Raw genomic sequence first — 14843 nt, 5'->3', positions numbered from 1 at the left:
TCATGGGGCTCTCACAGCAACTCCTGGAGATTGAGACAAGACAGAGTATTAGGAAGCCTCATCTTACCATGAGGAAACAGATGAGGAGTTTGAACTTTGGTCAGCCTATCTCATTGTTCACTTCGCTGACTTCTTAATTGTGAATTCTAGGTAGTGAAAAGCCACAGCCCTTCTCCCACAGGACCTGTAGCCCATCAGGAGACAGAATTTAAACACCTGTAGAGTATTACTGAATCAGCAATCAAAGGGATGCTAGGTCACTGGTGGTTTGGGCGACTGGAGAATTCGACTTGGGAAAATCTGTTCTGAAGTGGCATTAGACAGAAGAAGGCAGAAGAGTGAGGGGCCATGAGGACGCTGCTCTAGCTGGATATATATGAAAGCAGGCGACCTCCACTCCCACGCTCAGCCGGATAGGGGCTAATAACTAGGTGCTGCTTCCCCAGCCTCTTTCATCTGAGAAGTTCAAAGCACCACACCCCTATTAACACCCTGCAGTAGGTGGGGAGTATCAACAGAGCAAGCCAGGGAAACTGAGGCCAGGAGGCACAGCCTGGGGACGACTGAGTCACCGGTGGGGCCTGGAGCCCAGGAATCCCGACGCCCAGGTTGCTGGACAAATCCCTCATCAGGTAAGCTGAGAGGGTGGGTGCTGTTTTTGAACATAGTACCAAGGGCTTTGGTCAGGGTTTCTGACGCTCACCCCGTCACCTTGGCTCTCACCAACGCAAGCCAGCTGGAAGGAAGGTGTCATTTGAACTTTATGGCCTTGTAGCCAAGCCCTCTCAGCGTGTATTTGCCGTAGTCTTGAAGTGGGGAAGATGGAAGCCATCCAAAACTTAATTTTCAGGCCTTGGTGTGACAGCAAGGCTTTTTTTCTCCTCCAGTAAATGGACCTCTGTTCACCTTCTACTGATGGCAAAATGATTTTCTGCCATGCTGGGGAGGGGACAGCACAATGCGGAAAAGAAGAGACACCTGGGTCTGTCTGTTCAGCGTGAAGCGGGCACGAGAAAGACAATCCTGCGATGTGGCTGGCAGGGGGCAACCATTCTTGAGATTTCTTTTTTTTCTTCCCTGATAGAAAAGTAAAAAAACTTGGAAAATGAAAAAAAGTCACCCATAATCCCATAACATATGAATAATCAAAAATACTTGTAATCTATAATAAATTTTCTACTTAAATGTTCGATATATTTTGTGGTTTTCTTTTGGTCTTACTTTTCTGTATGTGCAAAGGGATAGCTATAGCCTTTGTATGACAGGAATATGCTCCACTTGCTTTGTAATCTGCTTTTTTTAGTTAACCCTATTTTGTGCAATTGAAAACATAAAGACAGGGTGCCTGGGTGGCTCAGTGGGTTAAAGCCTCTGCTCAATCCCAGGGTCCTGGGATTGAGCCCAGCATCAGGCTCTCTGCTTGGCAGGGAGCCTGCCTCTCTGCCTACTTGTGATTTCTGTCAAATAAATAAATAAAATATTTTAAAAAATAAAAAACATAAAGACCCTTTAAATGTTTATAAGATAATATTTCATGGTGAGGCAGTGACGTTCACCGTCCAGACTCCCATGGTTAACCGAAATTATTACCATCTTTTTGCTCTTGTTAATAGTGCTGTGATTACATCTTTGTGCTCAAATCTTTGAGTCTCTGATTTTTAGCTTATGATTACATCCTAGAAATGAAACAGCTGATGTTTCCCAGGTTCCAGATTCATAATGCCAAAATGCCTTCCAGAAAAGCAGCACTGTGCATCTCCCCGGCATTGTCTGAAAGTGCTCTTCTCACTTCCAGACCTCACTTGGCAATCATGACCAACCTCTGGAGGGAGGAAACCATCTCTGAGTGCCTTAGAAGGAACCTTCTTGGTCATCTCTGCTAACTACTGGTATTAGGATATGTGCATTTCCATTTATATGAGTGGTTAAAGGTTTACTTTGAAATTGTTTATAAAAAGTTATTTAAAGAAGTGGGGGAGGGGCACATGGGTGGCTCAGTGGGTTAAAACCTCTGTCTTCCGCTCAGGTCATGATCTCAGGGTCCTGGGATTGAGCCCCACATCAGGCTGTCTGCTCAGCAGGGAGCCTGCTTCCTCCTCTCTCTCTGCCTGCCTCTCTGCCTACTTGTGATCTCTGTCTGTCAAATAGATAAATAAAATCTTTAAAAAAAAAGTGGGGGACCCCCCCTCAAAAAAAATTGGAAGATTCTATTTGGAACTTATCAGAGGTCACAGCTAATTGGACAGGTTTCCAGCGCAGACAAAGAGGCTTAGGAGTGAGAGTGACGCCCTAAAACCCACAGAGCTGAAGCACAGCCAGTCTGCTCTCAGCTGTTTCTGAATTAGTAAAATGCTTACCCACAGTTGGCTGAGAAAGGAAGCCTGATCGCATTAGAGTCTGTGGGAAGGTCTACCTCAGAGATTCTCTCGCCTTTCCCAGGGCTATCGAGAAGGGGAGGGAAGTGATGGCAGACCCATCCTACCACTACTAAGATCCAAAAAATTTTCAAAAATTTTTTGAAATTTTTGAAAGCAATGGGGAGGCCCAGCCACCCCAAAATCCTAAAGAGAAACTCTCTAGCAGGCGGAGCAGTAGCTCCCTACTCCTTTTCCTTCACTTTTTCCCTCTCTCCTCCCTGGCTGTTGAGTGCTCACCTAGCCTTTAGAAGGAAGAGTCTGGATTAGCTCATACTTCGATGGCATCAGGCCTGCTGAGGCCAGGGGAAAGCATACACCTCATTTCCAGGCCACTGTGTCCTTCGTTTCCAGCCAAGGATCCAATTTCAGATGGCCCCAGAGATCCAGGTGGCCTAAGACTGAGGAGCTATGAGGGGACGGGGCTAGGGATTTGGAGCCCAAATGAGGTGAGAAAATATGAGTACTGGGAAGACCCTCTGGACCAGAATACATAGCAAAGCTTCATTTTTTTTTTTTCCATCCAAGACCTTGAAGTAGTTGTGCAAAATGAGAGGCCCCTACAAAGCCATCCTAAATAAATCTGCAGCTATCTTGCTTCAAGAATCGGAAATCAAGTTTTCCTCCAAACACACCAGACATTCGGACATTGGAGGATGTGTGCATGTGTGTGTGTGTGTGTATGTGTGTGGGGGGTGCTATCTGCTTGCTGTGCAAATACAACATCAAGAAATGTTCCCTCGTTTGGGGAGGGTATGTGCTGTGGTGAGTGCTGTGAAGTTTTACTTCTACTTGTGTAAACCTGGCAATTCATAGACCTGTATCCCTGGGACTAATAATACATTATATGTTAATTAAAAAAAAAAAAAAAAAGGAAAAAAGAAATGTTCCCTTGTGCTCCCTGTCACACTGGATTACCACCTCTTCCCTTACATTAATCCTGAAGCCTTCACAGTCCTTGTGGAATGATCGAAACAGAGGTTAAGGAATACTGGAACAAGGGTAAGATCTCGCCCAACGTTTTTTGTTGCTTTTTTTTTCCTTTTAAGATTTTGTTTATTGGGGCGCCTGGGTGGCTCAGTGGGTTAAGCCTCTGCATTCCGCTCAGATCATGATCCCAGGGTCCTGGGATCAAGCCCCACGTCTGTCGGGCTCTCTGCTCAGCAGAGAGCCTGCTTCTTCCCCGCCGCCCCCAACCCACCTGCCTCTCTGCCTATTTGTGATCTCTCTGTCAAATAAATAAAATCTTAAAAAAAAAAAAAAAAGATTTAAAAAATTTTAAAAAGATTTTATTTATTTACTTGGGGAGGACACAGAGGGAGAGGGAGAAGCAGACTCCCCACTGAGCAGGGACCCTGAGATCATGACCTGAGCCCAAGGCAGACACTTAATTGACTGAGCCACCCAGGAGCCCCTCTCCCGTCATACCCGTGGTTACGTAGCCTATTCTGAGTTAAGATCAGGCCCCTCTACAGTCAGACAAGGATATTTCAGGTTAACTTTACTTGAGGGAAGAAAGCCAGGGGATGTGTCTTCCTTCTTCTCTTATAACAAATACTCCTTGAACGCCATAATCTGATGTATTCGGTATTATACCTAGCCACAGATTGAAGACTCCATGCTTTTCCGAGTCTGGAATTTCCTCTTTTATCTCTAGACAGATAATGAGTTAAATTTCCCAGAGAGCACCAAGGAGAAGATTGGGTGGAGATGAGAGATGAATCAGCCTCTGACACCCCCAGGGTGACATACCTGTCTGCTGCCCCCACAGACATTCCTGGCTCCTGACTCACCGGGTAGGTGGGGCGGGGACTGTTCTGAGAGGAGCGCACCTACCCTGCAGAAACCTGCCTCCCTCCCCTCACCCCTCCCACAGCAGGGACAGTGGGCTGGGGGAGCCCTCTGAACAGGGCGAAGAATTGGAAAGGAACAAAGGATGTAACCAGGGGAAGGAACGTTTAACTTGGTGAACGTGCCAGGAAATTGGCCCCCTACACGGTCTTTTCCCATTGGAGACAATTTCTTTCTGCCAGGCCCTGGGGTGGCGGTTCGATGAAAAAGTCTGTTTTGATTCTTAGAAAGTCCAAGACACAAGCAGGGCAGCATAACATCATGTGGTTCTTTTCAAACTTATTTTTAACTCATGAAACTCCAGTATACAAAACAGACATATGTGTGACGATTTTAGCCAATGTGTGTGGGAACAGGGGAAACCCAGACTGCTGGCCTCCTGCCCTGTGGCAGTTTATGGGGAACCCTCTGAACACAATTTGGAAACAGCTGTTGTAGTTTAAGAATCATGGGCCTTGGATTTAGACCCGTTTCCACTCCCCAGACATGTAAGTAATTTTATAACCTTAGTTATCGGGTTATTTAGCCGCTCTGAGCCTCAGTCTCTTCATAGGCAAAACAAAGATGCTATGTATTTCTGTGCGGGCGAGGTCCGACAGTGGCTGGCCCACGGCCAGCGCTCCAGCCATTGTTATTACTGTACTCTCTAGGAAGAAGTGGGGCCTGTTGGTCAGATGGGCAGTCTCGGTGCAAGCATCCAAAATTAGGTTTTCTCAAAAAGGTGCTGGACATTTGGACACTGGACATGTGTGTGTAGGAGTGTCTTGCTTTTCTGGAAGGAGCCACTGTGGTCTGCCTGACCCCAGTGACTTGACCTCCCTAGGGTCCTGGTTAGTTCAAAGCCTTGCCCTTTATCTTCTACTCCTGGGGTTCTAGAAAGCCAATTTGCATTTTGCTCTCTGAAGTAACTACATAAGTGAGAAGAGTAGATACCTTCTTTAGAAAATTATAGGTTGTAGATTTTTCCTATATCCGTCAACTTCTTGGGAAAGGAAGATCTTTTCAAGCCCTTAGCCCCATTTCCTGGTGGGTCAGGTACTCTGGCCGGACAGGAAGGATAGGGCTGGGGTTACTGAATCTTTGTGAGCTCCAATCTCCGTCTAGACAGCCCTGCCTCATCCCAGAACCAGCTGTATTTCCATTTCCACAATAGAAGACCTGGCACTCCACTGGGTTTCCAGGCATTTGGGAGGATGGTTTAAAACTAAGTTCCCAGGGGCACCTGGCTGGCTCAGTCCATGGAGCACGTGACTCTTGATTTCAGGATTTTAAGTTCTAGCCCCACACTGGCTATAGAGATTATTTAAACAGCAACAACAACATTTTAAAAAATAAATACAAATAAATAAAGCTAAGTTCTGAGCATAGTCCTGTACAAAAACCTTGCTGAAGGCACTGGAGGAAGAACGTAAAAATAATGAGACAAAGTTACCATTTTTAGGAAGCTGTCTGAAGAGTTAAGAAATAGACCCAGCACATAGCTGCAAACCCAGAGGTGAAGTCAAGTAGATATGAAATCATAACTGAATAGATGTCCCTCTATAAAGGAAAGGAGTTGGTAGGATAGCATATCCAAAAGCTTTGTATACATGTTAAAGGGAGAGGGGAGGCAACTAGTCATGTTCTGACCTGAAGCTGGGCTTTGGAAATTTAGAATTTGGCTTTGGAATTTGGAAAACTCCAGGAGAAAACACTTAAACTCAAATAAAATGCACATGCCATTAAAATCATCCCTCTCAAAAGACAAATGCCATATGATTTCACTCATATGTAAAATTTAAGAAACAAAACAGATGAACATAAGGGAAGGGAAGGAAAAAATAAAATAATATAAAAACAGAGAGCGAGGCAAACCATAGCAGACTCAACTACAGGAAGCCAACTAACGTTTGTTGGAGGGGAGGTGGCTGGGGAGGTTGGGGCATTGGGATGATCGGCAAGAAGGAGGACACTTGATGTAAGCAGCACTGGGTGTTACATGCAACTGATGAATCACTAAATTCTACCCCTGAAACTAATAATACAGGATATATTAACTAAATCATATTAAAAAAATTAATCCCCCTCAAGAGTACAGCTTAGTGGTTTTTAGTATATTCACAAAGTTGTGTAAATACCAACACTTTGGTGATTTTTTTTAAGTTTTTATTTATTATTTATTTAAGTAATCTCTACACACCATGTGGGACTTGAACTCACAACTCTGAGATCAAGAGTTGTACGTTCTTCAGACTGAGCTAGCTAGCCAGGCGCCAGTATCAACACTATTTGACTCTGGATCATTGCATCACCCCAAAAGAAATTCCGTACCCATTAACAGTAGGACTGAAAAAATGTAAATGTCAAATTTAGGTCAGGAAGAGATGGCAAGAGATGCTCATTGAGATTCCGTGTTGGTAAGAAAGCTTTAGAGAGATTATGTCATAAACAGAAAGGTCTGGGACTTTCATGGTCAGAAGCTGGTGCCTAAGCTGGCTCACACCTAGCCATCTGATTTGGTGATATTCCAATCCACAGCATGTGCTTCTGGAATCTCTCAACGCCAACACATTACCTTAGGGGTAGCTCATTTCTTTCCCCATATAGGGCAACCATGAGTGGTGTAGGATAGACAAGTCAGAGAGTGAGAGAAAAGAAAGAAGATCTCTTCTCGGGACCTACCCATTAAGAGAAAGTCACCAGACCTGTCTGGTAAGAGAAAATGGGTCACTTCCAGATCCGAGGGAGAGTCACTTGCCCTAATCCAGAGTCTCTGCCTGCTTGCCTTGAAAACCAACACCCTTCCAGGAAAGGAGAAGAGAAAACCCGGAACTCGGAAGGCAGCAGAGTGGTCCTGCCAGCTTCCCCTGTAGAAGTAGCTCTGATAAGAGCCCTTCAATTTCCAGTCCCTCGGGTGTGACCAAACTTGGACTCTGGGGAACCTGAGGAGGCAGAACTGAGTTCCCCCTATCTTACCAGGTAGAGGAATGACTACTTGATATCAGGACAGTATCCTCTGGTGGCCCAGTGAGCATGCAGGTCAGCTTTGGCAATAAAGATACTCCTGGTAGTGTCTGGGTGGCTCAGTGGGTTAAAGCCTCTGCCTTCCGCTCAGGTCCTGGAATCGAGCCCTGCACTGGGCTCTTTGCTCCACAGAGAGCCTGCTTTCCTCCTCACTCTCTGCCTGCCTCTCCACCTACTTGTGATCTCTCTCTGTCATATAAATAAATAAAATTTAAAAAAACAACTTGAGGGCGCCTGGGTGGCTCAATGGGTTAAGCCTCTGCCTTCGGCTCAGGTCATGATCTCAGGGTCCTGGGATCGAGTCCCGCATTGGGCTCTCTGCTCAGCAGAGAGCCTGCTTCCCTTCCTCTCTCTCTGCCTGCCTCTCTGCCTACTTGTGATCTCTCTCTGTCAAATAAATAAATAAAATCTTAAAAAAAAATTATTAAAAAAACACACAAAAAACCTTGAATTTAAAAAATAACAATAAAGCTACTCCTCTGGACCAGGCCTGACAATTGGTACAAAAACTGATCAACCCTAGACTACTGATGCTGAAAGGTTTAATAATAGCTAACATGTATTAAACATGCCCTGTCGACTACTTTAGGCACATTTATTTTCTCAAACTTCATAGCAACTCTTTTTTTTTTTTCTTTTTAGATTTTATTTATTTACTTGACAGAGATATCACAAGTAGGCAGAGAGGCAGGCAGAGAGGGGGAAGCAGGCTCCCTGCCGAGCAGAGAGCCCGATGTGGGGCTCGATCCCACGACCCTGAGATCATGACCTGAGCCGAAAGTGAGGCTTAACCCATTGAGCCACCTAGGCGCCCCATAGCAATTCTTTAGGTACAGTTTTTCAATCCCCACTTTACAAAAGAAGGCACAAACGAAAAGCAGAGTCTTGACAAAGGAGGGCTGGGATTCAAACCCAAGGCAGTTTTGACATCCCAGTTTTTGTCAAGACTTTCGCCCAAAACCCTTTGATACTGATGGGGAACCTGAGACCCAGGGAAGGTTCTAATGGCTTTTCCAAGGTCGCAGAGCCAGTCGGGGACACAGTCCAAGCTCATCGATTCAGGACTGCCTGGATCCTGGCAGGTAGTGGGGACGCACTGGTGGCCGGGCGGCCAACCCTGCCCGCCTGCCCAGGCCGGGCAACGCCAGCAGAGCAGATGACTCAAAGGGCGGGGACTCCTTTTGCCGCACGGCCCCGCCCGGTCCCGCTGCTCCGTGGATGCGGAGCTCTCGGGCTGAACGGGTGGCAACTTGTCTGAGTGAAACCGGGAAAGCGCTGCCCCTGGGGCTTGGCGGACTGCACAGGGAACCCCTCACTCCGGCTGAGCATCAAGACGCCGGCTGGGCCGGGCGGTCGGAGGGAAGACACACCCCGCGCGTTCCGCCGCGCTCTCCCCCATTGGCTCGTCGGGTTCCAGGGGCGGGTCTCTGAGCAGCTCTCTCCAGAGATTGGGCGATATCGGCCTCGGGCCCGCCTCCAGCCCCAGGCGGTGAAGGCGGGAGCAAGCCAGGCTGCAGAGGGTCCCGGCGTGTCGGAGCTGGCGGCCGGGGGCGGAGGCGGCGAGCTGGGTAGGCTTGGGTGGCCTCCGCTCCCCGCGGCCCTTCCCACCCAGCTCGCGGCTCCTCCTCGCCTCCCCCTCTCATCTTGTCTCCGCGTCCGAGCGCTGGGGCGGGGGCATTCCCCTCTCAGATATGGGCTTTTCATGGCGGCGTCATGCCGCTGTCCAGATTGTGCTTCCCTTCTCTCGGATTGGAGCGCTTGATGGGACTCTTCCTCGTTTTCCGATCTGGGATGCTCCCTGCCGCTCGCTACAGCCTCTCCCTGTAGCATGGACCTGACACTCCCTGCTTTCCTGTCTCCTCAGATCTGGTTCTTCGGCCTCCTGCCCTGGGCCCCTTCCGAGCAGCGTCAGAGCCGCCTTTGCGCTCTCCTGACCCTCCGGGGTCCAGACCAGTTTGTGGGGGACCCCCCTGGGAGGGCTGGACCCCCACCCCCTAGCCTCTCACCTGGAGTCACTGGCTCCAAAGTCTTGCCTGTGGGTCACTGAGCCAGCCCCATGAGAGGTCAGGGCCCTAAATCAGAAGCAAAAGTCAAGGTCTCTGAAAATCATAAGCCAGTCCCTGTCCCATCCCTCCACCAATAACTGGAAGAGACAGAAGGAGTGTCACAGGGGAACTTTATTGAGAGAAAACAGGGTCACACCCAGCAGACACGCTTTCCCTGTCATTCTGGGTCGTACACTCACTCGCTCTCACTCTCAGTCTTTCACACACTCATCCGCCACACAGTCCAGCTCTCAGCCGCAAGGGTGGGACACTCCTCAATTCCTAAGATTCAGAGGCAAACGGGGTGGGAAAGAGTCAGGAGGGGTTAGAGGTGGCCCTGTTGGCGGTGGGGTTTGGAGGAGGGGTGCAGAGAGCAGAGGTGGGTGGGCTGACCCCTGGCGAGGAGCTCCCACAGCTGCAGGCAGAGCCGGATCCCCTGGCTCCAGCTGGCCTTAGCTCTGCTGGTCCCTCTCCTTGGAGCTCTTGTGAGCAGGGTGCAGAGCGTTCGGGGAGAGGGGTCGGCCCTCCCACCCCTACTAGTCCTCTCTGCCACAGTGGAGGTGCTGGGGAGGGCAGGGCGCGGCAGGGAGGGGGCGGGCTTGGCTCAGCTCTGGGGTTCCTCGGGAGCCTCGCCTGCCTCTTCCCCGGCGTTGTCGGCGGTCCACAGCGTCAGGTTGTCTCTCAGCAGCTGCATGATGAGGGTGCTGTCTTTGTAGGAGTCCTCGCTGAGGGTGTGCAGGTCAGCCATGGCCTCATCGAAGGTGGTCTTGGCCAGTGAGATGGCCTCCTCGGGGCTGTTGGCGATCTCATAGTGGAAGACTGAAAAGTTCAGGGCCAGGCCCAGGCGGATGGGGTTGGTGGGCGGCATCTCCTTCTTGCTGATGTCCATGGCCTCCTGGTAGGCCGACCGGGCTGAGTCAATGATGCGCTTCTTGTCATCACCGGTGGCCACCTCAGCCAGGTAGCGGTAGTAGTCGCCCTTCATTTTCAGGTAGAACACCCGACTTTCAGCATCACCTGCCTCCTTGATGAGGTGGGTGTCCAGCAGGCCCAGCACCGTGTCACACACGCCCCGGAGCTCAGTCTCCACCTTCTCCCGGTACTCTCGCACCTCGGGGCCCTTCTCTTCCGAGCCCTCTTCGTTGCCTTTCTGCTCGATACTGGACAGGACCCTCCAGGCAGCCCTCTGGCCACCCACCACATTCTTGTAGGCCACTGACAGCAGGTTTCGCTCTTCGCAGGATAGCTCCTCACCCTTTTCCACAGCGCTCTTCATGAAGGCTGCCATGTCCTCATAGCGTTCAGCCTGCTCTGCCAGCTTGGCCTTCTGGATCAGACTGGCTCTCTCCATGGCTCTGGCGACAAACAGACAGGTGGCGGGCTAACTCGCTGCCTTGAAACCAACACTGGATTCTGAGCCTCCCCTGCTCTCTGCCTGCCTTTTGGCTGGATGGCCAGGCCCCAGAGACGGGTGGGCAGGGACAGAGGGCGGGTCTGGGGCCCAGGACCTGCCTCCCTCTCCTTTTCTCCCCACACCCTTTCCGGCTCTTCCTTAAAGGTAAAAGGCTGGGCTATGGGGTGAGTCACAGGGGCAGTCAGCGGGAGAAATCGGCTGGGCGTTGGCCCCACCTGCACAGACACCTTTCCGGGCTCCAGGCTGCCCCCTCTTGTTCAGGGCTTCGATTACAAGAATGCCCACAGAGCTGCCCCAGTTTCTCAAATCAGATCCTCCGTGGTGTTCTTCCAGGGGCCAAGGATGGCTTCAACCAACTGGCTGCTTCAGCCTAGCTAGAGCCCATGAAGATCGGTGCACCCAAGAGGACGGATTCTTAATCCTACCAGGTACATGTCCCACCTTGGTTCAGGTGAGATAATTATGTTTAGGTAGGGCTGCAGTTTCCCAAGCACCTTCACATCCATGATTGAATTTAATCCCTACCATGTTTCTGTGAGACACACTGTGACTATTACTCCCACTTTAGAGATGGGAATGCTGAGGGATGAGATTTACTCAGGGTCACACAGCTACTAAGCCCCCTGCATCCTACTTCCTTCCTTTGGCTTCTCCTGTCAAGGCCTCTGCCTTGTGAGGTCCAGGCTGTATTTAGAAGTGACATCCAGGCTTCTTCCGGAGTTTGCCTGAAGTGATTCTATCCCCCGGTCATCACTCCCCCTCAGGGTTCCCTCTGAGTTCCCAGGATGCACAGGTGGCATCGCTCAGGGTGCCACTTAATGAAGTGTTTAACGAGCGGGCCCTGACGCTCCAGCCCAGCCTTTGTAATTAGTCACCCAGTAGGTTTGTTGGACACCTTCCCCATCACAGCACAATTTTCCCTTTCAAGTTGGTGGCCTGTTGCCACTTGTTTGAGGACCTACCCTCTGGCTCTCCACGCCAGGTCACCTACCCCCTCCAAGCCGCCTGCCATCATGTATCAGCGGGGCTCACACAGGGTGGGGGCCCAGCTTTCCTGCCTGACTCAGCCTGCCCTCTGTCAAAGACTGGGAAGCAGGCCACTTGGGTGCTCAGCCCACTTTGGATCCCCAGCGGGGGACGCTAGCACCTGGGGAGAGAGGACCGAGATAAAGAAGGTGGTGGTGACACCTATCATTTTGTTTTATGGGGTAGCAGTCCCAGGTGAGTGCTGCCTCCCCCAGCCTGCCTCTTAGAAATTTCCCTGTCCCTTCCCTTGGATTGTGGCCCTCCCTCTGACCCCTGGCAGAGGCCTCAGAGATGGGATGCTTCTCTCTTGCCAACCTTCTGTCCCTCTTTGCTGGGATGCTGTTCTCATTCAGCCAGGAGTTTCACCTGAAGGTGTCGGCACCCTGCCCATGAGGGTAGGTTCCTCCTTATCTGCCCCACCCCTAGCCAAAGCTCAGATGGGGCTCAAGGGTGGGGCTTCCCTCACTGGGATCCAGCCAGCTTAATTTGGGTGCCAGGGCCATTTCACAGGTCTGTCTCTCCCTGGTTCCTCTTGGTTGGAGCCTCAATGCCCACCTTCCCCTCCTGGAGGGAGGCTTAGGCCAGAACTCAGAACCAAAGAGGAGATCTGCCTCTTTAAAGGAAAAGGAGCAGCATGCCTAGGCAGATACTAGAGGTTTTCCAAGGAAACAGAAGGGATTTTAGGCTTGACATCGCCAAGGCTTTGCTCAGATGGGATCACCCACACAGAAAATGATGGAAAGGAAATGCATTAAAGTACTAATTTAATAGAGCATATCTTTAGGTAGTGGCATTCCAAGTGATTTTTTTTTTCCTTTTGATTTTCCTATTTTCTTCAACGGTAGATATGTATTATTTTCTATAAGAGCTAGAATAGCCTAGTATCTTTGGAATAAGATTGCCTGGGTTTAATTTTTAGAAGATGTATTGCCTTGGCCAAGTGACCTAACCTCTGTAAGCCTCTGTCTTCCTAAGTGTAAAAGGGGGTTTGTTGTGAAGATTAAATAAGTTGATGGAAAAGCACATAGTAGAGTGAATGGTAACTGTTATTATCATATGAAAAAAATCCAACCAATCTTATTATTATAACCACATAGCCTTAAAGCACTGACATGGAGCTGGGTTCTGTGAAATGACAACAGGGTCCCAAACCAAGCCTTACCTGAGGACTGGACCCTCCCCAGTTGAGTGTCCTTAGGAGAAAGAAGACAGATGAATGGTCAGATGTGCTCACTCAGCACTGTCTCCTCCCTCTCCAGCAGACATTCCTCTGGCCTACACAGGCCTGAGGCCCTCAAGGACCTTCCTTTGTACTAGTCATCCAGCTCAGGCTTTCCCAAGTCCTGGGGGAAAGCTAGAGATCCCAGAGCACCAGAAACCTGGAAGGCAGGGCCTGGCACGCCTAGGAATTTTGGAGGTGCTCTGTTTCTAGGAAGGCAGCATTCTCTTCCTGTCACTCAAGCCAGATGTGGTGGTGGAGACCACAAGCTCCATGCCCTCAGCACAGCCAGAAGAGAGAAGAGCGAAAGGAAGCCTCTTCACTCCTCCTCCCTTCGCCTGCCGAAGCTTAGGGGTGAATCTGGGAGCCAGGCTACCTCCTGCCCGCTCTAGCCTGTCGATCCTGACTCAGTTCCTGTCTCAGACACCTCCCTTTGCCTCCAGGCCTCCATTTCCCAAGTCCAGGAGCCCAGGCAGGCAGGAGACGGCAGGCCCTGGCAGGGTACAGAGCTCCACCGTCAGCAGCCTGAGTCAGCAGGACGGGAGTTGGGGCTGTGGCTCAAAAGGGGCTTTCCTCATCCTGCCCGCTCTCCTCCATATAGCATCCATCCCCACAGCATGTTCAAGAGGCAAGCGATAGTCACAGGCTTGTGACAGAGAAGGCAGCAGCCAGTTGCTATCTAGCTCCACTGAGAACAGACAGGAATCTTGAGTACAGCGGGAGGGAGTTATTAGAATCCAGAAAGGTCTTCCTATGAAATTTCTTCCAGTCTTGGAATGATCAAATTAAACAAGTGACTGGAGGGAGGTATGACACTTCTCCCCCTGGTTAGTTGTAAATAAGACGTCAGTTATCCAGTCAAGGGTTCATTCTACTAGTTGCCTTTGGGAGGGATTATTAGATTACTTTTAAATGACTCAGCGATCCCGAGTCTTTTTCTCCTCAAGGCTCTGTTTAGAGTATCCCACATCTAGACCAGTCCAGTCTGGGTCACAGAGTGGAGTTGGTGGAAAGAGAAGGGAATGTGGGGCTGTGGGACTGCATCCCAACTCTGTTTTAAGGCCTTTCGGGAGAAGGGAAGGTCCCATCTTGCCTCTGAGCCTCAGTTTTTCCATCAGTACAAGGAGGCCAGCATAGGTCACCTCTAAGCCCTCTGATGGCTGTGAATAACAGCTTCTAATTGGGTTTCTCCCTCTGAGAGGCCCTAATCCTGAAGGAGCCTTACTCATTCCTTGGGGAGTGTAGAGGGGTCAGAGGTTAGGGCAGAGATTGGGTTCAAATCCTCGATTTGCTGCTCCTGTGCCTTCCTTATGCCTCAGTTCCCTCATCTGTAAAAAAAAAATGCTGACATCACCTTCCTCATAGGTTTAGGTGAAAAAAATGGGCCTGGCACTCGGTTAGCGCTTGCTAAATGGCTGCCGTAATTATTTTCTAGCTCTTAGCATACGGTGTGCATATCTCAATGTGGGGCAGCAGCTGGCGGAAGGGAAGGTTCCATGAGATTGTTAACCTGGGCTAGGTTCAGTTCAAGGGTGACAGTCCCACCTTGGGTTGGCGCTGTTCAGAGTTGAGGTCACCTAAGGCTTGAAGGCCTCTGGCACTGAGACCAGTTCTAGAAGAGAAGACTGAAGAGGACACTGGCTACTCTTCTGATGTCACTTCTGGCTTCACTGTGCCTCTTCTTTTAAATCTCCAGAAAGGGGGGGTGGGGCGCATAGGTGGCTCAGTAGGTTGAGTGACTGATTCTTGGTTTCCTCTTAGGATATAACCTCCCTGCATCTGGCTCCGTGCTCAGTGGGGACTTAATGTGAAGATTCTCTCCCTCTGCCCCTCCCCCCCAACCCCCTGCTAAATAAATCTTTAAATCTCGG

The 14843-nt window shown here is 50.0% G+C and overlaps 1 protein-coding gene and 2 long non-coding RNA genes across 3 annotated transcripts in view; 1 reads left to right on the top strand and 2 right to left on the bottom strand.

Annotated features, from left to right (window-relative positions):
- The window catches only part of LOC309841656, a 963915-nt gene that overhangs the window by 668091 nt on the left and 280981 nt on the right, over positions 1 to 14843 (bottom strand). The window lies entirely within an intron of this gene.
- LOC309843377 lies at positions 4605 to 14841 on the top strand. The gene is made up of 3 exons (XR_014300105.1): positions 4605 to 4753; positions 11061 to 11155; positions 14734 to 14841. It is a non-coding gene; the product is annotated as an uncharacterized lncRNA (long non-coding RNA).
- On the bottom strand, positions 9428 to 10795 carry SFN (stratifin). The gene has a single exon (XM_082688094.1). It carries the CDS (start codon positions 10662 to 10664, stop codon positions 9918 to 9920), a length of 747 nt encoding a protein of 248 aa, XP_082544220.1. The 5' UTR covers positions 10665 to 10795; the 3' UTR covers positions 9428 to 9917.

This window comes from Mustela nivalis, assembly GCF_964662115.1.
Source record: "Mustela nivalis genome assembly, chromosome: 10".
NCBI lineage: Eukaryota > Metazoa > Chordata > Mammalia > Carnivora > Mustelidae > Mustela > Mustela nivalis.
Note: the sequence above shows the minus strand (reverse complement) of the source record. Positions and strands in the feature narration are given on the sequence as shown.

Coding starts and splice junctions, on each gene's coding strand:
- SFN (XM_082688094.1), bottom strand. CDS start 10,664: ATGGAGAGAGCCAGTCTGATCCAGAAGGCCAAGCTGGCAGAGCAGGCT.